The sequence below is a fragment of the Galeopterus variegatus genome, unplaced genomic scaffold (assembly GCF_000696425.1).
Source record: "Galeopterus variegatus unplaced genomic scaffold, G_variegatus-3.0.2 Scaffold84, whole genome shotgun sequence".
NCBI lineage: Eukaryota > Metazoa > Chordata > Mammalia > Dermoptera > Cynocephalidae > Galeopterus > Galeopterus variegatus.
In genome coordinates, this window is record NW_007726195.1 from 135,589 (window position 1) to 162,667 (window position 27,079).

Below are 27,079 nucleotides of genomic sequence, written 5' to 3' on the forward strand. Positions count from 1 at the left end.
AAAACATTTTATATATATTCAAAATATTTTTGGAGAATTTAAATTCAGAATGTTATATTCATTTTTACTTGCAATTAGGGGAGAATAAAAGTAAATTTGAGAGTACTTCAAAAAGTTTGTGGAAAAATAGAATTAAAAGATAATATGAATCCATGAATTTTTTGAAGTACTCTTGTGTGTTACTTCTGCTTACTTCTTGCATGAGAAGGCATTAAAAACAAAGCAAATTAATCTAGGAAAAAGATTATTTAAATAAATGCTACAAAATGATTATAAAATCATGTGTGTGTTTCATTTTTCTAGTAAAATAAATCCACAAAAGTGGGAAAGAGCTAGAGCCAAATCTGGTGACTTTGAAAAACAATGTTTTTAAAATAACCATTTTTTTCATTTATAAGACTCCTTAGATGCATTGCTTCAGAAAAGACAGTTTATTTTCAATATTTGACTTAGCATAACATAAATCCTCAATGTTTAGACATGTGTTTAGACTGTCAGTATGATCATTCATGAAGTAATTTCTAGCATTTCAGCTTAATTCACAACTAAGGATAGTATCCTTTTTCTAGACAGCACATTGAGTTTCTGGGATTTGTGGGGCCAGAGGACAGTGGCAGGACCATTCTTTGATACAAACAATTGATGTTTTCTCAGTCTTTTGTAAAGAACTGTGCAACCATGGTTCAAGATAAGTCCTAGGCCTTTCTCCACCCCACACCACCCCTCAGCAACTTTGCTCAGTCTAAGTCAGTACCCCACTTCCATGTTCTATACCAGAGCCAGCCAGACAGTCCTGCATCCTGTTTTTGTTTGCTCTGCACGTGAGGAATGGTTTTACATTTTTAAATGGCTAAAAAAAAATCAAAAGAATAATATTTTATGACATGCCCTAGGCCTTTCTCCACCCCACACCACCCCTCAGCAACTTTGCTCAGTCTAAGTCAGTACCCTACTTCCATGTTCTATACCAGAGCCAGCCAGACAGTCCTGCATCCTGTTTTTGTTTGCTCTGCACATGAGGAATGGTTTTACATTTTTAAATGGCTAAAAAAAATCAAAAGAATAATATTTTATGACATGTGGCAATTATATGAAATTCAAATTTTAGTGTCCCTAAATAAAGTTTTATTGGAATACAGCCAAGCTCATTTGTTTATGTGTATGGCTGCTTTTATACTGCAGCAGCAGAGTTGAGTAGTTGTAACAGAGACCATATGGCCCACAACACCTAAAATATTTACGATAGGGCCCTTTAAGAAACAGTTTGTCAAACCCTGAACAATACTACAGCCAAAGTTATGTTTTTAAAAAAATATTCCTGCTTATTTTAGCTTCATGCTTAATATCTATTGCCCTTGAAATCAAAATCTGAAATGTTATATAGGGACCGCATAATCTGGCCTCAGCCCACCACTCCAGCCGCATCTCAATATACTCTCCCCATTCTTGGCTTAAATGTTCTGCATTTTTTTTTTTCTGTACTAGGTCTTCACACATGTTCTTTCTGCCTGGAAACTGTGACCCCTTATTCCAACCCCTAGTTCTAACAAACTCATTAATAAACCTGAAGTCAGGTCCATTCTTTCACCTTTCTATAACATCTTGCACTTTTTTAAAAAAACATTTATTTCAATTACAATTCTTTGCTTTGCTTCTGTTCTCTTTGCTTGACTATAAACACCTCGAGGACAAGGACCATGTCTGTCTTGTTCACTGTTGTATGTCTAGTGACAAGCTCAGTGTTTACTTAGCTGGTTTACAGCTGGTTTGGCGTACATCCGATTTACACAGTAAAGTCTGGGACTGTCTGGGTTTAAGTCTCTGTCAAAGTAAATATTGACTGTACCCTCCTTTACTCTGAAAAGTATGCCAGTTTGGACAAAAAATTATATATGACACATAGCAGATGCTCAATAAATACTTTTTGAGCGACTCAATTTAGTAGAATTTCAATAATTTAGAGTTCAAATAATCACTAATCTTAATTCACAAGACATTTTAAACTCACTTTGCTCAAGGAAAATGCAAAGGATCGGGAGAAAACATAGACAAATTTAGTTTCAGAAACAACATTCAAGGAATACCCGAAGTTCCACATATATTTAACTCAATTTCCTTAACTGTTCAGTATGTACAGTTAAAAGCAAATGATTATCTTGAAACACTAACATATCCTCAGTTGCTGAAAGAAATGTTATTTTCTATCTCCCAGAATTACTAGGGAAATAAGGTGTATATACGAGTACTTCAAAAAGTTAGTGGAAAAACAAAATGGAAAAATTATATGAATCTTCCCACGAACTTTTTGAAGTACCCTCATAAAAGGTTATTGGTAGTAACATGGGTTAAAATTTAAAAGATTTTTTTGACTAAAGCTCAGTTAATCCTTTCATATTCCTACTGATATTATTGTATTACTGTATTTACGATTACTAGTATAAATAATATAGGCAGGAAGCAACATTTACTTTTTCTACAGTTTTTCTCTCATAGAGATAATAGTTTTCTCTCTTGCCAGTACATTGGGGTTGCGGGGAAGCTAGCTCTCCTTGGAAATTTAAAAGTATGCTCTGAAAGTGAATATTTAAATACAGGGCCTAATAGAGCAGGAATCTCCACTCATTTAAAATTTTAAGGCTTGAGAAGACAGAGTGGCTTTCAGGATTATTCCCAAAGGGCAGAAGGAGGTGGCATGTGGTAAATTTAGGGGTGAGGTAATGAGGGGGACTTTTTAACTGTTTACAGATTCACCCTCTCCAAATTCCACCCACTGTAGCTTCCAGTTTGGAAATCACTAAATAGAAGGGTGAACAGTAGGGTGTCCGATTCCTCAGGTGTGTTGGGGGAAAAAAAGTTTTAAAAGTTGATTGAGTGTATTAGTGTGTATCAGGAAAGAATATGCCAGTCTCCAGGGGGCGTTGCTCAGACTTGGGCCAAAGATTTAGGACTTAGGATAGAAAAGCAGAGTCACAGAGGCAGACTTTGATCAGTAGAGAGGTGTATGAAGATAACACAGAGATGAATCATCATGTCCCACCAATGTCATAGTAAATTGTCCCTTAAAGCTTTCTACCTTTGCTCATATTTTATGCTTATTGTGCAATGTTCTGATTACAAATCTGACTTCCAAGGTATTCAGGTGCCCTGGCTGGTAAAACAAAAGATTTCTGATCACTGGAAAGGAATATTCCTCACTATGCATTAGTATATTTTCAACTGAACAAGAACATGCAGTTTGTGAATGTGGCTTATTTAAGTCAGCCTATCTGAGCTCAACTCTAGGACACTGACAGTGCTGAGGCCGCTCTCTAAATAGTGGCCAGTTTACAAAGCCAATGTCACTCTGTGAGACCTATTGGAAGTCTCATCCAGTCTTCTTTTGTAAATGGCTCAACCTTATCAAATCCTCTTGTTCTTCCTTATTGCCACTCTCCAATGATCATTCCTTTTTTTTTTTTTGGCAGCTGGCTGGTACAGAGATCTGAACCCTTGACCTTTTACCAACACCACACTCTAACCAACTAAGCTAACTGGGCAGCCTATGATCATTCCTTTTGAAGTTGGCATTCTAGAAGTTTTCCAGTAGTGCTATAAATCTAATAAATGCAACATTCAAACCTACCAGGAAAAAATAATGTAAACTTGCTAACTGTTTTAGTTACATTTGCTATATGTATTTTTACCCAACACACCTGAGAAATATGACACCCTTCCATCACCTTTCTGTTTGCCTGGCAGTATAGAAGTATTTGGATTCTTATATTTCCCCTTCTTTCTTACCTTTTTGTGGGCAGAACTCCTCCACCTATTATCCCCTGGTCATTGATCCATACCATCTCCTACCCAGTCACCCAAGCCAGAAACCTGGGCATATCCTTGTCTCTTACCTCTTTTCTAGTTGGTCACCAAGGCCCTCATCATTTCCAGCTTGAACCATTACAGTAGTCTCTTTACTATCTCTTTTTAACACCCTAGTCTGTCCTTGAGGTTGTTGCCAAGTAGTAGTAGTTTTTAAAGTGTGTCTCTTAAAATCACAGTTCTGAATTTGTTACTTTTCTATGTGAAACCACTAGGGTGGCTTTTTATATTCTGACAATGTAATCCATATTCTTTAACATAGCATACAAGGCTCTTCGTGACCTGGATGCTTCCTTCTTCCCCACTGACTCTTCTCCCTCCTCCACCCTCCAACACACATACTAGTGGTGGTGAACTGGCTTGCCAGGGTGCCCCGCTCCTCTGGATGTTTGCACTTGGCTGGTCACATGCTCATCTTACATGACCTTTGGCAGCATTGGACACTGTCGAACACTCCCTCCATTTGGAAACACCTGCTTCCTTCTACTTCTATGATGTCATTCTTTTTGGACTTTCCTCTTACCTCTCTGGTATTTCCCTCAATCTTTTTTGCTGGCCACTCTTCTATTTACCCTTTGTATGTCGGGCTTTTTTGGGGCTTAGTTCTAGTTCTATTTCCCCTCTTCAGTTTACTAAATTTAGCTCTGCTGTATATACCAGTGGTTTGCTATAGGGATTTTTATATTTAGCAAAAAAGTATATAAATATCAATCACAGTACGGTTAATGTATATTTTTCTCATAGCTATTTGTTCACCATATAGAGTAAGTATATTTATGTACAGTTTCATTCAATGAGAACCATCATAATATGCTAAAAGCACTAGATTTTAGGCAGTGGAAGCTAGTTCTCATAGCACATTTTCTTAATTTCAGTGACTGATATTCTCCTGTGTCATTCTGCTCTCTCATTCTGCCACTGTAAAAAAAAGATAAAATGATTAGATTTTAGCAGTCCCCCATAGGTTGATCCTTGCAGTTCATCAAGTAACATTTGACTTGTCGACACCCTTTACTAAATTAAATGGTACAACTAGGTAGAAATTAGGACAAGTTTGGATTTTTCATTTAGGAAAAAAACTTTCCTTCTGAGAAATAAATTGGAATTGGTAGGTAAGACTCTCTATAGTGTTTATTACAGTTCAGGTCCCTGCCAGGAAATTATTCTGAAGTAAAGTTAGAAATATTCTCAAAGGATATTAAGTAATCAAGATGTTACCTTAGACTTTTCAATGATGAAAGATATGCCAACTGCTTACTGGAATTGCTCCATCTGAATAGCTGGCTCTTCCTGCTGTTTCATGACATTTCACTTACAATACTCAAGAGTTATAACCTTTGATAGAAATAAAGGGTTAATGCAGATTTCTGCTGGGAATGTTGCATCAGTACTGAAGAAGTAGTATATGAAGAAGTAATTATGACATTGCCAGAATTGAATAGAAAGTACTAGCATGGAGGAGAAAATTTAACCCTTAAAACAGTTAATTTTTAAAATGAGATTAAAATAATATTGCAACAAGTGTTTTATATTAAGTGAGCATGAGCGAGATATTTTCATTTGCGTTTTGTTTCTAACCTGTGTGTAGATTAGGAGAAATTGGGAACTGTCCCTTTAATAAAACCCTGTTTACCTATTCTCTTCTAGTAGGAGTGGTTTAGGAACCTGTAGAGCGAGGTATAACTTCCAATTCTGCATTCTGACTTGCAACCTTGGAAAGAGTGCTGATACTACAAACCAGGAAGTGACAAATAATGTGCTTTTAACTACATTAGAACTTGTCTTTTATAAGCAAAAGCTTTTTATACAAAGTTAGGAGATTGAAGCAATGATTTTACATAGTTGTCATTAAATATTTGCAGCTCTGCTGCGATGAAGACTTTGTAGCTTATTTAGAACACAAAGCTTCCTGGACCAGAAATTGATGTGTCTTTTGAGCCTTATCTGATTACTGCTTGGTTCATCTTTATTTTGTTAAACTACTCTGTAGGCTGATACGGGAAAACTCTCCTTTGTTCCCAGGTAGGTGATCAGCTTTTGTTTAAAATTTAGGGTTTTTTTAAGGTTTCACAGGCAGATTGGTTCTGCTGCTGATGATTGAAAGAACAATGAATATCAGGCTGTACATTCAGGTTTGAATGATTAGCATTGCTGTAAATAACCACATTTTTATGACAACTGGACAACTTTGTAGAAAAAGTCATTTTTAACAAATTAGCAAGTCTGCAAGATGGTGAATTAAATGAGTTCTATTTTGTGATTTATATGTTAATAGATCAAAAACTGTATTGAAATTACCCTGCTATTAACTTCCTGATAGTATTTGATAAGATATTTAAAACATTTATTTTAGGTAGTCAAATAAAATTGCATTTTAGTGGTTAGTGTTTTATCTATTGAGTTTCATTGTAAGGAAGCTGTCTGAGTATTCATCGTTGGCTTATCTATTTGCTTTAGTCTGTCTTTGTAATAGTTTGATACTTATTATTTCAGAAAAGTTTTTTATGAAAGATCGATGTTACATAAGTGTATTGAAATATTGCTTGTTTCTCTTTATAAAGTTACCCACCTTTTTATGACACTAAAAATATTTCAAAGATAATATTTTTGGAAGAATGATTTAATTAGTATTATGAGCTGTTATTGTGAAAAAAGTTCACAAATGACTCTTCTAGTATGAAAGTCAGAAAAAAAAATTGTGGAGGTTCCTTTAGGATCAAGCACAGTGATTTCCTTAACTTTTTCTACCACTAATGATCCTTTTTATTTTTCTTCTATAGACACTATGCTTCAAATGACTTTGTCTACCAAATAAGTGGTGTATATTAAATAATAAATGTTAGAACATTACCATTTTTTAGACATACATTATTTCCAGTGAGAGTTTCTTAGCCTGAGATATCCATTCTAGGTTAATATAATTCAGCTTAAAACAAAGAGGCTTGCCCTTTAACTTAGCTCACATAGCTTTATTGTAGGTAACTATTTGGGTATTTTTGACTTTTTGAAATACTGATAACATCTGAATTTTCATCAGCTACTCTTGTGGAATCCTAGTAACCTAGGCATGGCAGATTGAGACTGTGGTCTAAAGTGTACCAATTTTGTTCTTAGTCTCTTTGAGGTTTGGTGAAATGTAAGGAAATTCATCTAGTATAACATAACAAACAAAGATACTATAGCTATTAGACTGAAAGAAGAAAGAAGGAAAATTAAAAAGGAAGTGGTATTTGTTGTAGGGAATATTAGGGAGGAATTCAAGGCATCTGTACATTTTGGCCCTGTTAAATCTGTATTTATCTCTACTATTTCTCAACTTAAAATTTTTAGTCCAGTTAGGCTGATAAACTATTAACTGACTTCAAATCAAATATTTCTTATGTTCATATGTTTATTCTGTGTTTTTATTCTTGTTTCCCTCTCCCCAGCTCTTCTCATTTCTCCATTCCCCCATTCATATCCTTTCAGTTCAGCTGAAAACTCTTCTCTAAATGAAGCTTTATCTGATCACCCTAATCCACTGTAATATTTCCTTCCTTTAAGCTTTCATATCATCTTAATTCTACCAGTACTTTAGTGCATGATCATATTATATCTTGTCTGATTTAACTTTACTTAAGAGTGTCCCATGTCTCTTCAGCTATATTTTAAGTTGTTTGAGGACCAGGAACTTAACTTCTACATCACTTTCATCTCCCTTAGCATCTAGTGCAGTGATACACATTTGGTAGGTACTAAATAAATAGCTGTTGAATGAATGAGAGAGAGAATCTTGGCAACAATTGCTTCAAGTGTTATACTGCCTCCCTTTACCTTACTTAATCATGTAATTATCTATAATGTTCCTAGAAATAAGACCATTGTTATCATAATATTGTTTTTGTTTTGCTATGTAATGCATGAGTTTGTTGTATTTGATGATTTTAACACTGATATGCTACCTACAAAGGAAGAACAAGCTGGACTTTAGTAAATCAAAAGAAGTATTCTGAAGTCCAGCCTCTTGCATTTTATATTTTAGGAAAATATAATTTAAAGTTTACTTATGTATAAAGTTTTAAAAGTAGTTAAAATATTCAGATACGTTAGGGATTAAGAGGAAGGGCTCTTAACTGACATATAGGACTCTGAATGGTGATACAGTGGTCATGGTAGACTTGCTGGATTGCAGAATTGAAACTGCAGGTCAGTAATTGCCAGAAACTATGAACAAACAATTTTATAAAAAGAAAATTTTAAACATTTTTACCTCCCATTTATAGTAGTTATTATATTATGCATTTAAAAATCATCATTTTCTTTACTCCTCACATCAACCTGTTTTTATAGATACAGGAAATGAAGGTATAGAAAGGTCAAATAACTACCAAAGCCACACACCTAGTAGCTACACAACAGGTTATTTTGACTTCAAAATTCCTGTTTTGAATCACAATATTATATTAACTTTTATATTTTCCAATACCCAGTGTAAATTTTCTATCATTTTAGAGCCTGTCTAGACAGGAATTCTGGCAGCTGCTCCAGCAGAACTATGGCACTGAGCTGGGCTTAAATGCTGAAGAGATGGAAAACTTGTCACTGTCGATCGAGGATAATGTGCAGCCAAGGTACAGCAGAATGTTTTGAAAAGTCAAGATTTATTAATCATTAGTCAAAGCAGAATTATTTTACATTTTATTAATTCTGAATTTCTATTTATTCATCCTTGGGAGCAGTATGCCTCTTTGTTCTCTGTGAAGGAATGGGCTGAAAGGTGGGGACAGAGAATAATTTGCTAAATAGGAAAGCAAATATGGGATATGTAGGCAAACGTTACCTATGTAACTATGTCACCTAGGATTTGCTTAAAGCTTGGTTTTTGTAAGTCTTTTTATTAAGGACCTGGAGAAGTACCTAGTGAAATCTGAGTTTATTGATGACAATAAAGTAAATTAGATGGCAGGTGTTTTGAGGGATACAATGTTAATATGACTTTTTCTCAAGGATTCCCTAGCATAGTGCTTGGCATGTGGCTGGCACTCAATAAATATTGAATACATTCATGAAAGGAACTTATAGTACTGTGGGAATGCAAATAATTGCAATACAAGGTAGAAAAAGGCAAGGGCCATAAAGGAGTAAAGATAATGTGATAAAGAAATTAAAATGGAGAAAGGTTATTTTTGACTGATGAGGTTCTTTAGAAGAGTGGATATTTTTTATTAACCTGTATAAGTAAAAGTGCATTTTGTCCAATGGTAATTAACGTCATAGCAATAAAAATAACTAAAGATAATACATTAAAATTCTATAGTAAACATTATGCTAAGTCAAAGAAGCCAGTCACAAAAGACCACATATTGTGAGATTCCATGTATATGAAATGGAGTCCAGAATTGGTAAATCCATGGAGACGGAAAGTGGATTAGCAGTTGCCAGGAGCTGAGAGGAAAGGAGAATGGGAAGTGCGTGCTAATGGGTACAGAGTTTCTGTTTGGGATGATGAAAATGTTCTAAAATTAGATAGTGGTGATGGTTGCACAACTCTGTCAACCACTGAATGGTACACTTTAAATGGAGTGAATTTTATGGTATGTGAATTATGCCTTAATAAAGTTGTTATTTAAAAATTCTATAGCAAATCTTAAAATGGAAATATTTTGAAAGTCAACATGTGTACAAAAATTTTACTCATCTAGGTAGTCTCCTAGTTATGATGATCCTATTTATATTGTTTCAGTTTAGCATCAATATTTTGTAGTTTTTTTACATGGTTGCACATGTGTATTTTATTAGTTTTTTGTAAAGTTAAAATTTTCCATTGTACTACTCTCTTTGTAAACTTTGCTAGCCTCCCTCATGTACTGGAGTTAGATAGAAAAGCAATTGATCTAAGGCACTGAGCCTTAGGTTGTGGTAAAGAAGATTTTGGATTCTAGTCTGGGCCCCCAAGTAGCTGAGCAACCTTAGGGAAATTTTTCATCTTTCTGAGCCTCATTTTACTCATCTGCGAAATGAGGCAGTTGAACTAGATGATCTTCAAGGTCCCTTTTTGCCAACTCAAAAAGTTTGTAGTCTTTGAAGAAGGAAAGAATATTTTCGGCGAATTGCTTTGTACACTCTTAGAAGAAGCCTTCTGAGTTCACCAGGAAAGCTATTTCTTCTTCTGGCGATTGAGTGCTTTCTAAGAAAATACGTGCAGGACCCTCATTCCATTCTTCCAATCTGTGAAAGAAATATATGTTTCAAATCTTTATTTCTTCAGCTCTTCCATCTTCTTTCCCTTCATTTTTAATCTCTCTTTTCCTCTCTCTTTATTTCTTCACATTACTCTCACATCCGTTTTTAAAATCCTGAAGTACAGACACTCAGCTGGTGAGCTAGTCCCAAGGAGCCATTTTTCTTGTTTGGCTCCTCAGAGCCCTGACATTCTGTCTGGCCAGGAGTGACTTGGTAGCAGACCTCAGTATTTGGGTGGAGGAAAATAGGTTGAAATATCCTTTAGCTTTTCTGTTTCTTCCTCAGGATAATGTGGTTTAAGATGTCAGGCTGCTACTTTATTTTAGAAGAGCTTTAAGTCTATACGTAGCAATGATTGTATGAGAATAATAATTGCTCGGTAAGGTTGATCACTGGAAATTAGATCAGTTGTGCTCCTTTTATATTTAATATGCTTTGCTTTCTTTCTGCTCTCTGGTAAAGGGAAAGCAGATTCTAGGACATTTATTGTAGTCTTGGCCCTATGAGCATTTGAAAGCTGTTTCTTAAGCCTTATTCTTAGGGCTGAGAAGAGCAAGAAAGGGGCAGGACTAATAAATGGACTCTGTGCTCAGACATCAGGAGCTTCCACTTCTGGGAGGGATTCGCCCTGTCAGCTGGGACTGAGTCATGTGGAAGGAGATCTAAAACTGCCTTCTGGTGCAGACTGATATCCAACTCAGACATCCATCCTGCACCTTTCGAAGCTTCCAGGTTGTCCGCAATTGAAATTTAAATAAGTGGTATTCATTTAATTAGTTGCTATTGTGGCCACTTAAACTTTGTTATTTTTTTTAATGGTTTTGAAATGTATAGAATTTTATATGAGCATGTCTTATTTATTTTGAGAAGAGTCAATTTGCATGTGATTTAAGAAGATAGCCTTTTTATAAGTAGAAGTTTATTGGTAATATTACAGTGATCCATTTGTTGTCGAAATGTTTTATAATAGAAAAGGACCTCAGTGAGGAGACCAAATCACTTATTTGTGTAGAGATGACCTTATGTTTGTATAATGATGTGTTTCTTACAGAAGCCCAGAAAGGAGCAGCTTGGATGACTCTGGGAAGAGAGAAGAAACATTATCCAAGTCAATCAGTTTTACCCGTGAATCAATTAGTCGAGTTTCTGAAACAGAGTCATTCGATGGAAATTCATCAAAAGGAGTTAGTATATGTTGTCCCTTTAAAAATATATCTGATACTGCCATGTGTTAGTCATAATATGAGATCAAATAGAAATACTGTATATAAAATGTTTAATAACTCAAGATGTTGGCCTGTTACTTTATTCTATTTTCTGGAGATTGAGTGCTTTCTAAGAAAGTTTCTAAGAGAGTTTTAAGTCTGAATAGCAGAGGTTATATGGGAGAAATATGTAGTTTTGTTTAGAACTGGATAAGGTACAGAGCTATGAGATAGTTCCTTGAGCATCAGTTTATAAGGGGGATAAATGTCATTAAAATATATAACAAGATGGAGAACTGTGTTAGCAGAGTTTTTCCCAGGGTGGGTAGTGTGTATGGTGGAAAGAATCTGTTTTGAACGGGGAGATGAGTGCCTGAGCAGCATGCTTGAATAACAATATATACTTCCTAAGATGCTTATTAACACAGCAGGTCCAATTAACTACAGGGCTTTATAGTTAGTTAGTTTTTTCCTTTATTTTTTCAAGTATCATTAGAAGTGTGTCAATTTTAGGGCCGACCCTGTGGCTCACTCGGGAGAGTGCAGCGCTGGGAGCGCAGCGGGCGTGGGTTCAGATCCTATATAGGGATGGCCAGTGCGCTCACTGGCTGAGCGCGGTGCGGACGACTCCAAGCCAAGGGTTGCAATCCCCTTACCGGTCACAAAAAAGCCAAAAAAAAAAAAAAAAAAAAAGAAGTGTGTCAATTTTTTTTTAATATATAATGAGTTTCAATCACTTGGAGTCATTATTTTTTTTTAACATTTAGATTGTTCTCTGTGCTAACCAGAGCCCCTTCCAGTTGGCTCTCTTGTCTTTTTGAAATGACCGGTAATCTTTGATGGCGTTATTTCTTACTGGCACAACAACATGTCCCTAGCACATTTTGTACGTTTTCTGCCTCAAAACTTACATCATTCATTTTCCTAATAAGCCACAGATTTTCTTAGTGAAGAGTGGGTATTTAGAGACCACATTCTGAGTGCTAAGAGTGCTCCTACTGAAAGCTTTTGTTCTGATGATTGGGGATGCAAGTTTGGGGCCAAAGCTGAATTTTTTGGTGTAGAGGAGAGCTTTGGCTTCAAATCTTACCTCTGCCACTTACTAACAGTATGACCTTAATTTAGTTAATTTACTTAACCATTGCATTTGTTTTCTCAACTATAAAGTAAGGATATACCTCATAGGACTTTTTATAAGAATTAAATGAGTTACTATATATGAAACTACTTAGAACAGTCCCTAACACACATGAAGTATCCAACAACCATATGCTGTTATGATTGAAGGTCAGTCTGCATGTGGCCAGCAATGGTCCTTTTCTACCCTCCCCCAAGGAACTCCCAGCCTTTCCTCTGAGTAAATGTTGGGAAAATACTGAAAGAGAATATGTTTATGTGAAAAGCCACCAAGGTATCAGCTTTTTCAGGCAACCATTATGTATTTGCCTCAGCCTGATTTTGTGTAGTGAATTTCTTCCAAAACTTATTTGTCTGGAGACCCTTAGGGACTTAGACTGGTGCAGGGAGGTGATTCTGGACATTAATCTTTTTGTATAGTCTCACTGAGAAGATGAAACCACTCAATTTGGGGAGGTAACAAGACAGGGGATTTCTTGCAATCTCCTTGACTTTGAGGACTGGGTTCTCAGAACTGCTGGTCTTTACTTGAGTCTTTCCTATAGCCTCCCTGAAAATTCCTTTTGTACCTGCTCTTGGAATAGTTAATCTATTGGTTCTTGCTTCAAGTTTGGTCCCTAAAGGAAGTCATATTTTCTCTCAGTACAGGAATGAAATGTGGAAGAATAACTTAATGTTTTACGATCTTTCATGCATTTATTGATGTTTAGTATAGATGTTTTCAGGTGATGGAATGTAAGTTATACGAGATTGGTCCTTTTTTCCCTTTTGCATTCAAAATCAGTATAGTGACATTTTCAGATGTCAGCAAATATTGTATGTCACTTACTTTGCTTCATTTTCACTTCCAACAAAGCTGGAAATAACAAAATGTCAGAAATAACTCTTTTTCCAAAATGAAAATATGTTTTTTAAGTTATAAAATTATTACTGTTTGTAAAAATTTACAAAATATAGAAGAGTATACAAAGAAGTAAATATCCAGATGCCAACCACTATAAGACAGTTATTGTTACTTTTCTTATACGTTTCTATCTATATTCTTTATAATATAAAATATAACTTAATTAGCAACAAGGGGAGAACCATAAGTGTGGAGTTACATAGAAACTTATTCTACATAGCATCTATTAAAGAAGGCCTGGATTGCTTTATAGTGTGGAACTTCCAAATAAAGCAAGCCTTGATTTTAGCAGTAACCCCTGCTTGAACAATCACTCCTCTAACTAGCATAGTATATAACCCTTTAATAAATTGTGTCCTGGGTCCCAGTTGTTATGCCGCTTTCTGAGTTGCCAGTGGAAATCTGTATCCTCCCTGGAGCTGCTTCTACTGTTCAGTGCTGCTCAAGGATCTCATGGGGCAGGAAGTATAAGGATTATATATATGTTTTTTGCTCTCTTTCATCTGTGTACATACAGATTATGCAAGAAAGTACTTTGTTATATAGTTCATATAGATTTTTTATACAGTTCTACTAAGCCTGATTATAATAATTATACTTGAATACTAATATACCAATAGTATTCATACTTTGATGCCTAACATTACATTTATTGTAAAAATGACATGTCTTTATTAAACCATCCCAGAAAGTAGAGATAGCATCATATATTGAATGCCTAACCTGTTAGTCCCTTAACAGCAAAGCCCATTGTGTTCTTATGAGTTTGCTGTGAAGTTAATCTCCATTTTAATCTTCTTTCCCCCAGTGTACTCTTATGTGACTTTTATCTCTCTATTTTCTTTCCTTTTTCCTGTAGTTACTGGTCTTGAGAGATGGGTGAGTTCTCTTCCTTAAGATGATGGGGCAGACATTGTCTGGGGAAACTAACTGGGTTTGAATCCTCTTTCTTGCCCGTCCCAAAGAACTAATTTTTCCTTTATTTTTGTTGTCTCTCCCCTTTCCCTTTTTCTTAAATGATTCACATGATGTTAACAATCTGTGAGTCCTTTTTATACAATATTCTGCATAAATTTGTAGTTCATTACTGTATAAGAAGATGACTTCAGAACTGTATTTGTTATTTACTAATATTTTGTGGGCTGACATTAGCAGCATTGGAAATGCGATACAGCATAACAAACAAAATGCTGGAAATATTTTTCAAAGAGCAGTATCTCAAAACATCTGTAATATTAAGTTCTCACTGTAAATGTAAGCTTAAAATCTGTTTTTAAATTTTAAACTGGATTGTTTACCTTTTAGGGGCTAGGGAAGGAGGAGCCCCAAAGTGAGAAACAAATCAAAGAGAGTGCTTTACCAACTTCAGAAAAGAGGTTAAGTAGAGTGCCATCCAAATCACTGGACTTGAATAAAAATGAATATCTTTCTCTGGACAAAAGCAGCACTTCAGATTCTGTTGATGAAGGTAAAACATTTCTTATATATTTTAATAAAATTTCAGTTATGTCATTTAATCTTTATCTTTGTATTAGGTGTGTGCAGATTGAGAATTTAGGTACATTAAAACAGTCTTACCCTATAAAGAACCAAAAAAGGAATGGAAGTTTATAGAAAATAGGATAAAGAAGCTGCTAAATCTAACCCATCTCCACTTTCTTCAGAAGCCCGGAATTTGAAAATCTCCATCATATCTAGCATTTAAAATTCCAAGCCTTAAGGCAATGGAGATGAGGCAGTATAAATGGAAAAGCAAATCTGTTAATAAAGATCTGCATGCCCATTCTTATATTCTAGGCAGTGTAAGATGCTCACGTTTTATAGGTACAGTTACCTGTTAGTTCATCCAGGCATTCCCTCATTAGACCTAGAGGGGTAAAATCTAAAATATGCAGCTAGTTATCTATACAGAGCAGGGATTAGTGACCAGGTCTCTCAGTCCAGTGTACCTTTTACTTCACCCCGGTACTTCTCAAGTTCTTTTTTCTTTCCTCTTTTTTTTTTAAAAAAAGACATCTTAGCAAAAGTTATTCGTACGCATGTTTTTTGTATGATTATGAAAGGAAGTAGTCATGGCAGGGGTGCATTCTGAGATGAATATTAATTTAAATTATTGGATAGCTTCCAAAAGGGAATAAAGAAGATTCTCAAGATTTCTAGAAAGGAAATATTTCTCTTTTTTTTTGGAAAGGAAATATTTCGATCGGTAAATGATTTTTTAAAAAAATATTTACTCATTGATGTTATTCAGAAGAATATTCAACTTTTTGTGTATGAAGATACAAGCTATTGACTGTGGTTATATTTTAGAATAATGGGATATATTTTTGAAAGCAGGAGCATGGACAATTCATAAACTGCTCCTGAATTTCATTTGTTTTTACTGTAGTAAACTTCCATTTAATTTTTTAAAAAATTCCATTTCATTTCAATTCACTTTTGGAGGAACGTTTTATTTCCTTTAAATTTATTACAAAGACAAATGATAATAATATTCCATATAGCATTAAAAAGAGCTCTCTGGCATCTCTTCTTATAAGGACACTAATCTTACCAGATCAGGGCCCTACCCTTATGACCTCATTTAACTTAATTACTTCCTTAAAGGGCCCATCTCCAAATACATCCACCCTGAGGGTTAAGAAAGTTTCAACATATGAATTCGGCACACTGCTACAGTGCACCGCTTGGGAAGTGCGGAGGCGCTCCCGCCGAGGGTTCGGATCCCACATACAGACCGGCTGCTCACTGGCTGAGCGAGGTGCGGGAGCAACACCGAGGGTTGTGATCCCGTTGCCGGTCCTGGTCCGGTACGGGCGCGACACTGAGGGTTGCAATCCGTTGCCGGTCACGAAAAAAGACAAAAAGGAAAAAAAAAAAAAAAACATATGAATTTTGGTGGGACACAAACATTCAGTCCATAACACTAATCTACTTTCTATGGGCGGAGCAAGTAAAGAGGTAGAAAGGGGCCAGGAATTACTCTGTGTACCTCTAACTTGGAAGGAGTGAACAAGAGATATTTCCACTGCATTACATATAATACACAGCCAACAATAATTTTAAGTTACCATTTCCCAACCATATTATATAAATGTAAGTTTACTATGTTAATGTGAGTTTTACCTGATATAAAATTTAATTTTTTTTTTTCCTTTTTATCTTTTTTTACTGACCGGTAACAGGATCGCAACCCTCGGTGTCGCGCCTGTACCGGGGACCGGCAAAGGGATCGCAACCCTCAGTGTTGCGGCCGCACCGCGCTCAGCCAGCGAGCGGGAACCGGTCTCCACATGGGATCCGAACCCTCGGCAGGAGCGCCGCCGCGCTCCCAAGCAGCACACTCTCCAGTGCGCCACTGGGCCGGCCCTAAAATTTTCGCGCCCGTACCGGACCGGGACCGGCAACGGGATCGCAACCCTTGGTGTTGCCCCCGCACCTCGCTCAGCCAGTGAGCGGCCGGTCTGTATGTGGGATCCGAACCCTCGGCAGGAGCGCCGCTGCGCTTCCCAAGTGGCGCACTGTAGCAGTGCGCCACCGGGCCGGCCCTAAAATTTAATTTTTTAAAACATATTTTTAAAACTTCCAAAACAAATATTTTGTTTGCATGTTGCACTGCTTTTAGGGCTGAGAAAGAGATAAAAGATCTAGTAGTTTTCATGTTACATTTACCATGATTGTTCTACTTTCTTATAACCAACAAAAGAGAGAGAAAGAGAAAGAGAGAGGAAGGAGAGAATATAATAAAAATAAAAAGTAGTTGTTCTCTTTACTTTCTCTTAGTACCAGTAACCTGGGGCTTATCATACTTATTAAGTAGGCATTTAGGAATCTTTTTTTCTAATTGTAAGATCATTGACATTGAAGTCAGGGCAGTGGGAGACATCAGGAAAGATCAAAGGTAGCAACTGCTTTATTAGTGCCCTTACTATGCCTGCTTTAGTATGCAGCAGGGCATGAATTAATTATATCTTACCTGACTGAACTTAGGATTTTAGGAAGATCTACTCTGGCACCCAGTGGCCAAATAGGTAAGTGACACCAAAACAAGGATTTTTTTCTTTTTCTCTTTTCATCTCCTTTTTTATAAGAATGGTCCTTAAAAAGTAGTCTCATTATTGAGTTCCTATAAAAGTAACGTTAATAAGTTACATAAAGGGTAACATTAAAACTCATAAAAGCTGTGTACATATCTAGAAATAAAGAAAGAATAATAGCAGTTTAGTTGCTATATTGCATGTGAGTTCTGATCACATTTTGCTCTTTGCTGGTGTCCCTTTCAAGACTGTTTGTCTTTACGGCAGTAAGAACTTACATGTGACTTTCAGCTCTCTGTTTGTGGAGTTCTATTTAAGGTGTATGGGATGATGATTTTTTCTTATTATATTATCATTAGATAATAAATCAAGTACTCCTACTGCTTTCCCTAAGCATGTTTCAACATCTCGGGCTTGTCATGTGTATTAAATGGGCGTGATGTCGAATCTACTTTTTATGTTCTTAAATTTTTGAAGTTATGAAAACTCCTGATGTCAATGAACCACAGAGACAACCGGGAAGGTCAAAAGAAGTAAACCATCCCGGAAGATTTGGAAGTGTGTGTGTGTGGGTTAGAAGTGGATGGCAGATCACTTTAAACCAAACATTATTTTATTTTAAATGATAGTACTTTGATCTACTATTGTGAGCAGGCCAAGAAGATGAGAGGATTTCTTTTTTTCCCTTTCTATTGCCCGTATTATTTTGGGAGGCGAGCACTGGACTCTTTTGGTATAGAGACTCCCTCTAGACCCATCTAGACCTGACAGGAATCCACAAAGTAGAGCATTGCGAAGCATCTCATGAAGGACCTGAACTAACTTCTAGCCCAGTCTTTAATATGGAGTTTAACTGAAGCCCAGATATGGAAAGTTAGACTAGAATATGCTTTGATTGGCTTCTTTTTTAAAGCTCTTACTTTATACCAGGCAGTTTAGAACCCACCAAGATTGAAGGGTGCCCTTTTCAGGAATATTTCTGTACTTCCAGAAATGGGCTCTGGGCACCCAGCTGCTGAACAAAATGTTAAGCATTGTGTTAAATATGTTAAACCATATTACTAATTTAAAACTTAGATATATAATAATTCACAGAATAAGCTACAGAACTTCTTCATTTATCTAAAGGGTCATTGCTGATAGACTTTCCCCAGCCAGGGAAAGCTGATAGACTTGGCCATTTGTGGGGAGGAGCTTAGAATATCTGAGAAGATGCTGGGAGTTTTCTGGCAAATGAAAATGAGTTGACACAATGTGTCCACTTCCACAAGTATAAGGAAAGTATGGCTGTGATTTTCGAGATTATGATATTTCTGTTGCTATCAGGATTTACTTCTTCCACCTTTTTTGTTCTATTATGTCATGGGCAGTCTTGTGAAACATCTGCCTGGGAGGTAGAGCCATGAATGGAAGCTGACAAATTGCCTGAAGGCATGAGACACCTGGACTACGGCACAGTGACAGAACTTGGTGTGACAAAGTTTCCCAACCAAAGTCAATTATGCTGAGAATGGAAGCTAAGTCTGAAGCAAAGATCAGGCTATGGGAGGGTTACATAAGAGTAGCAAAATTGGAATCCATGATCAGTACCTGACAGAACAAGGTGAATTAGAGGCAAATCTAAGCAAAGAGTTACAGGAAATGGAACATCGGATGACACTTACTAATAAACGTGAGGTCAAGTAGGCTTCTGGGGAAAGCCAGGGAAAAGCCATGATACAGGCTCGCATGTTAGGGAAGCAGCCATGAGACTAAACCAGGTAACCCTGACATAGTTGGGGTCAGATTTTTGAACAACATACTCGTATTGAACTTGGTTTTTCAGATGTGAAAAATGCCCCGAATCAAGAAGACAGCAGGTCACTAGTTTTTAGAAAACGGAAGTAACAAATTATGTGTCCTTATATATTAAGTTAAACTCCAAATCAACTGCATACCTGTCCAGTACATTTTTCATATACCCTCAAAATCCTGTCAGCATATATTTTCAGTTTCATTCATGTCCGTGCACTTCTCCTATATTTATCTGTTTTATTTTATACCCTTTCTATTGGTCACTTTCAAAGTGATATGTTTGAAATCGTATTTCTTCATTGGAAATAGTAACATGCTACTGGGTTGAGTAGTGTTCATTTTCCCATTTTAAAGATACTACCTGCTAGCTGAGTATGTTATAGCATTACTATTGGTGATGTTATTTGGATAGGAGACTTTAAATTTTATAAATGAATAATCCCAGATGGAAATAGTTTATTTCATATACATACTTCCTTGAACAAATTTACATGCAAAAGATGTTACTGCTAATTTCTGGTAGTGATACCACAGATTCTATTTTTCTCAGTTATAATTTAGAACACTTTATCTAATAGTGGGGTTTAAAAGAGATATGAAAATATATTAAAATACAAATATGAGTATAATTTGTATCCTTTTAAATATGAACAAGAAGCTTACTTTTGAAAAATTATAGTTCCATGGCTCCCTAGAGAAATGGCTGAATCTAGGATTGGGGTAGGAAAAAATATAAGATGAGCCTGGAGTGTTTTGTAGTTACAGAAAGTAAGAGAGTGAAAAAAAAAAAAAAAAAAAAAAAAAGGCATGTCAAAAGAACACAGGAATCAACCTTAAAGAGCTCCTACTGGCCAAATCAAGTAATTTAAGCAACAGAATAAATAGTGATAGTATTGGATTATAACCTAAAGAATAAAATAACTACTTACAAGTATGGAAAGGGGAAAATAGTAACTTCACAGTAGAGAAATTTGCCAGACACTACCTTAAGCAAGTGGTCATGGTTAATGAGAAGGGCACTTCATCTTTATATTCTTCTTTCCAAAAAAATCCACAATCCCAGTCTAATCATGAAAAAACATCAGATGAACCCAAATTGAGGGACATTCTATAAAATACCCAACCAAAAAAGTGTCAAGGTCATAAAAAACTCTTCAAAAGTGTCAAGGTCATAAAAAACAAGGAAAGAATGAGAAGATGTCAAAGACTGGATGACATATAACTAAAGGCAACATGGTATTTTGGATTGGATCCTGTACAGAAAAAAGATATTACTGGAAAAAAATAGGAATAAAGCCTAGTTTAGTTAATTGTAAATCTCAAATTATTCCAAAATTTAAAGTTTAGAAAAAAGGTTGCAAATTGAAAGTCCTGTAAGTAAAAATAGATCCCAAGGTATTTTTTGCATTTTTAATAGTAATTTATTCATAAAAATAGTTATTTAATACTACTGTGTGCCAAGCACTAGATGTACACTGGTGTTTAAAATCAACATGATCCTTGCTCACATGGAATTTAGAGTCCGGTGCAGGAGAAAGATAATAAACAAGTCAATAAGACAACAAAAATATTATTGCAAATCTGGATAGATTCTGATTGTGGAGGAAATGAGCAGCATCAATAGAATCACTTATAGTTGTTTGCTTTCTTTGTGTATATTTGATTTTTACAATGAACATATAAAACTTCTTTGTCAGAAAAAGCTGTTTCCTAAGCCTAATTGAGAAATTACCTCACAAAATCTTTGCAAATTGCCCAGTTTCAGTGATTAATTTCTACACTTAAGGAGCCATTGTTTGAAATTGCAGTGGATAGTTTTTGCCTACATATATAGTATTGTTGCAGACAGAAGGTAAATCAATATCTGCCTGATAGCCTTAAGTTCTTTACCCCTGTAGCAAAATAGAGAGACACAAATCATTTAATGTGGGAGAAATGGTGGTAGTTGGGAGTGAAGCCAGAGCTAGAAGAATTTTTCTGATTCGCAGATGATTGCTCTTTTACTTAAACAGACTGCTTCTCATGGATTAATATTGACAGATGATTTACACAGATAATTCTTAGAGCTTGATTTCTGAAATATGGGCAGCTTTTGACTTTTGTCACAGATTTCATTCTGTATCAATGGGGCATAATTCTTGAAATAAATAATAAGTAATCCTGGTCCTAAAATCATTAAAACTTCATATAGGATTGCTTCATAAAGGATGCTACCTTTATTATACTAGGCTCCTATTCTTAGCTGTCTTTTTTTTTCCTTTCCTTTTCTTTTTGATTCTTATAAGTTAAACTCCTTCTGGCAGTATAAAATATAGGTTAAGTTTGTGTGCTTTGGAGCTGGAGTGGGTTCAAATTCCAGATCAGTCATTCACTAGCTACAGAGCTTTGGCAGTTCTCTCTCTGCCTTAGTTTCCTGATCTGTACAATGGAGATGATGATGGTGATACTACTACTAATCTCATAGGATTGCTATGAGGAAAATCTGAGGCAATAATTGTAAGGTCTTAGCACAATGTCTGACACGAGGTACTTCACAAAGTTCATGGAAAGATTCATATTATCTTTAAGGTCTATTTTTTTCTTGCACTATTATTTTTTATTTATTGAAATTTATTAATAGATAAAATAAATTATTTTATTTATTCATATCTGTACAATCAATTATGTGCATTGAATATCAGTATCTGTGTGCAATATGTGATGCTCAAATCAGGATAATTAGTGTTTCAGCCTTACACTTTATAATCATTTTTTGTAGCCCTTTACCAATTCCTCCTTAACTCCCTCTCTCCGTCCCTTTCCTCCTCCCACTTCTGGTGGCCTTAGTTCTGTTCTTGCCTTTTGAAAGTTCAACGAATTATTATGATCCTTTCTTTCTTTTTCTTTCTCTTTCCTTCTTTCTTTCTTTTATTTGTTTGTTTATTTTTTAAGCTCTCACTTATGAGTGAGGACATGCAGTATTTCTCTTTCTGTGCCTGGCTTATTTCACTTAATGTAATTTTTTCTAAATTCGTCCATGTTGCTGTAGATTTAATTCTATTTTTCCATGAATGTTTTAAAGTACCCTCGTACAGTAAACACCATGTAAGTATGGGCTATTTTATATGTTTCCAGGGAATATGAAAAGAGGTGAAGAGATACTGAATTTCATTTGCTACCAGTAGTTTCAACGTCATTATTATTATCAAATTCCCAGAAAAAAATGTAGTATACCATTGGTTGTTGTTTAGTTTTGAAGAATACTTTTCAGAAGGATTTCTTAGTTATTTTAATGTGTGGTATTGAGAATAGGTTGTGAATACAGTGATCCTTGTCTTGGGGGAGTCAGCATTGTGTCAAATTGAAACACTACTCAGGCTGACAAGCTAGTGAGTGCAGCAGATGGTATAGCCATTGATGACTTCATATTTACTGAATGTATGAACATTCAGAGACAGGATGTGCTAATTGCTATGGTAGATACCATGGTGTGTCTCAGTATTGCCCATATCACTTCTAAGACAGTCTTTTGAGTGATTGAGACTTTGATATTATTCAAATTAAATATTTCTACATTTTTTGGGTTTGACAGTTGAAATATTGACCATATGTAGTTTAGTTAAGTATATGTGGTTATGTGTAGTTATATATGGTACACATGTATATGATTCCAATTTGGAGTTTTAATAGTGTCCTGGAATGTGCTGATCATTGTAATTACATTTACAAACCATTTTGTACCAAAACAACAATAGAACCCACAAAACCCCCCAAACCTTGATATTAACTTTCCTTGATTTCATCTCTTTGGTCTTTATTTTTGTTTTTCTAGAAAATATACCTGAGAAAGATCTTCATGGAAGACTTTATATCAACCGTGTTTTTCATATCAGTGCTGAGAGAATGTTTGAGTTGCTCTTCACCAGTTCATGCTTTATACAGAGATTTACCAGTTCTAGAAATATAATAGGTTGGTTCTTGTGTTCTTACCTAATGATAAATTTGGGAGAATGTTATTATCCTTAGGGGGTTGAGCCTATACAAACTGATTTATGTTGTTGTGGGGTGGGATTAGACAAATTTGATTTTATTTTAGTGATATACAAGCTGTTATTTAAATGTTTGGTTAAATTTATATTGAACAGTATACAGTAGTTATTTAATTAGATGCTATCCACATTTAAATTCAGACCCCTTGAAAACTAAAATTATATTTTTTTATTAATGTACCAGTTCAATTGGGTTGAATCCAGTTCAAAAGGGGTCAGATGTAGAATAACTGGATGCTGGTGGAGTGTGGAATAGAACCACCACTTTGTTTGGCAGTATCATCTGAACTATGAATTCTCTATGTCTCAGTAATTCCACTCCTAGGTATACACCCATCAGAAATAGATACATGTGTACCCTGAATAACATGTACTATAGTGTTCATAGTAGTTATTTATAACGGTCCAAAACTCAAAACAGTCAAATATCCATCAGTAATAGAACGGATAAGCAAATTGTCTATGTTCTAACAAAAGAATACTATATAATAGCAAAAAAAAAAAAAAAAAAACCAAACCACTGCCACTCATAACGATATTAGTAAATCCCACAGACACAATGTTAAGCAAAAGAAGCCAGACACAAAAGAGTAATACTATATAATTTAACTTTTTATAAATTTAAAAAAAATAGGCAGAACAAATCAATGGGCATAAAGTCCATATAGTAATTACCATTGTGGAAAGATGGGTGGGTAAATATTGGGAGGGAGCTCTTGAGATGCTGGTGTAAGTTCTATGTCTACATCAGAGTGGTAGTACACATATGTGTTTCCTTTGTGAAAATTCATGGAACTGTACACTTGAGATTACAGTGTCTATGGTATATACTTCAATGAATATATCAAAAAAAAGTTTCATTTAGGAAATTGGTTATACTCATAAGAAGGATTTCATTAATTATGTGTTAAAAGTTCTATTGTGATAAACATTTCAAATAAGCTTACAATTAGTTTGAAACTGAATTTATCTTAAGTGTTTCAAGATATTAACTTTGGAACACATGGTTTAGCTTGCTGTGTAAAACTAGAACACAGCAGCAGCAGAGATTCATATCAGGTGAGTCACTTAACATAGTCAAAGAGAAAGTTATTCTATAGGCAATTAAAGTATAGTTTGTGATCTAAGTATTTTATTAACCATTAGATGGTATTCCTTTATTTAAAACTTTTACATAAATATAATTATATATTCACAGATTATATCATTGGTATGGATTCTAGGTACAAGATTTTTTTATTTCTTATTCATAGTAGAGTAGCAGAGACATTTCTAACTGATAGCTATCGAGTCTTGTAATTATATTGTTTCATAGTTTTAAAAAATCATTTTTTTTTCTAGTTTTAAAAATGTGGAATATCCAAGAGATATAAATCTTCCTTTTCACTCAGTAGTTTATATTTAACTTCTATCTCTTCTGAATCTATTTTTTATTTTCTTGTTATTCATTTCTACCTGGAGAACTTGATATTTCAGAGGAGTTGGTACATTATTTCCCTTAATTTTCTAAGATGATGTCTGTTGGTGTGGCACTGCCATTTTTATGGCTGAAAAGGCCCATGAATAACTAGCGTGTTATTCCATGCTGGTACTAAATGAAGTTGTTTTGAAACACAACTGTGTTTGTTGTCTGATATCATATCTGGCTTTAATGTGGATGACTGTATCTGCTATCTGATATTATAAATGGCTTTGGGAATAAAGGTTTCTGGGTAATTCCAAATTAAACAGTTATAGGCACGTTGCTGGGTAGACTTAGAATTAGTCAGAAGCTTTGTCCTGGAAGAGAATCTGCTCGTGACTACAAACCAAACTCTTATCCTCTGAACTTTTTACCTGGTAATCAAAGTTGTCTTTCTTGAAAATGAGTTTCAAAGGCTTCTTTTAAAAAAACATTTAATGATAATTGTTTTATGTAATCAGTTATTTGTGGATTTAGTCTAATTGCAGCATTAAAATGGCTACTACTGGATCTATTTTTTTAAATTAGTGAGCTTTTAAATTGGTATTATTTTTACTCTTTGTTTACAGTTGTAGGGCACTACTTGTAATTAAAAGCTGGTTTTAAGTCATTTTACCCAAATTTTTAATTTTGAAAAAGTGTTATTCTTCAGAAAAGTTGCATTAATAAACACCCGTATACCCTTCACCTAGATTCACCACTTTTTTTATTGTGGTAAGATGTACATAACTTAAAATTTACCATTTTAACCATTCAGTGACATTAAGTACATTCACATTATTGTGCTAACATCACCACCATCCATCTCCAGAACTTTTTCATTTATCCAAACTGAAGTTCTATACCCATTAAACAATAATTTTCCATTCTCTTTACCCCCAGCTCCTGAAGATCACCATTCTATTTTCTGCCTCTACAAATTTGACTACTCTAGGTACCTCATATAAGCAGAATCATACAATATTTGGCCTTTTGTGACTGGCTTATTATGTAATACTTAGCATAATGTCTTCAGAGTTCACCCATATTGCAGCATGTGTCAGAATTTCATTCCTTTTAAAAGCTGAATAACATTTCAGTATATACATATACCACATTTTGTTTATATATTCACTTGTTGGGGGAAATTTGGGTTTTTCCACCTTTTGGATATTGTGAATAATGCTGATATGAACATAGATGTTCAAGTATCTGCTTGAGTCCCTGCTTTCAATTCTTTTTGGTACTCCTAGAAGTGAACTAGCTGTATCATATGGTAATTTAATGTTTAATTTTTTTTTTTCCGTTTTGTGTTTTTTCCTGACCGGTAACGGGATTGCAACCCTCGGTGTCGCGCCCGGTTACCGCGACCGGCGACGGGATCGCAACCCTCGGTGTCGCGCCCGGTTACCGCGACCGGCGACGGGATCGCAACCCTCGGTGTCGCGCCCGGTTACCGCGACCGGCGACGGGATCGCAACCCTCGGTGTCGCGCCCACACCGCGCTCAGCCAGTGAGCGGACCGGTCTCTATATGGGATCCGAACCCTCAGCGGGAGCGCCGCCACACTCCTAAGCGCCGCACTCAACCGAGTGCTCCACCGGGCCGGCCCTAATGTTTAATTTTTTAAGGAACAGCCACACTGTTTTCCATAGTGACTGCACCATTTTACATTCCCACCAGCAATGCACAAAGGTTCCATTTTCTCCACACCTGCACCAACACTTGTTATTTTTTAGTTTTTTAACAATAGCCATCTAATGGATGTGAAGATTCACCAATTTAAAACTGTATTACATCAAAGGATTCTTAAAGTATTTGTTCTGAAATTTCAGCTTTTTATTACTTCGGTTCACTTTATCAAAATGGCTCATGTGTCCTTTTGTGCACTGTTGCCATTTTAAAAATAATTTCATTCCAGATTTTTTTGTATTTTGATGAGCTTTATTTAGGTATTGGGGATTGACTATTCTAAGATGTTAATTAGATGATGTTCTGGCACATGATATTCAGGAGGCCCTGTTGCTAACATTAGTGAAAATACAAGTATAACATACAGGAAGAGACAGATACTTTTCTTTTATCCTTGTTGATAATTGCTTTGTTGGGCAGTTTTAAAAGAATTCAATGATATCTTTTAATTCTGCTTCTGATTAATAATTGATTATTTGTATCATTTTCTGGAAACAGGCTGACATATGACCAAAGTAACCTTCTAAGAAATATTTTAGAATTAATAGTATATCTTCTTTCAGGTGCACCTAAATAAACCATTTTTACAGCAAATCCTGGGTGATAGGTTCCATGATTTGTGATGTTGCCTTTTTAAGCTAGTCATAAGATTTTACCAGATATTCAAAAGGCAGCCTCCAGGTCCCTCATTAAATCCTGAGGCCTGGCTATATAAAAGAAGTTGAGAAAAATTGGCTATCTCATAAAGCCTTGCTTCACTC

The 27,079-nt window shown here is 35.4% G+C and overlaps 1 protein-coding gene across 1 annotated transcript in view; it reads left to right on the forward strand.

Annotated features, from left to right (window-relative positions):
* The window catches only part of GRAMD1C (GRAM domain containing 1C), a 91,959-nt gene that overhangs the window by 50,027 nt on the left and 14,853 nt on the right, over nt 1-27,079 (forward strand). Inside the window, exons 8-11 of the mRNA XM_008580225.1 lie at nt 8,350-8,468; nt 11,132-11,264; nt 14,632-14,794; nt 22,969-23,106. Coding sequence (XP_008578447.1) covers nt 8,350-8,468; nt 11,132-11,264; nt 14,632-14,794; nt 22,969-23,106 — 553 coding nt within the window. The remainder of the gene's footprint in view (nt 1-8,349; nt 8,469-11,131; nt 11,265-14,631; nt 14,795-22,968; nt 23,107-27,079) is intronic.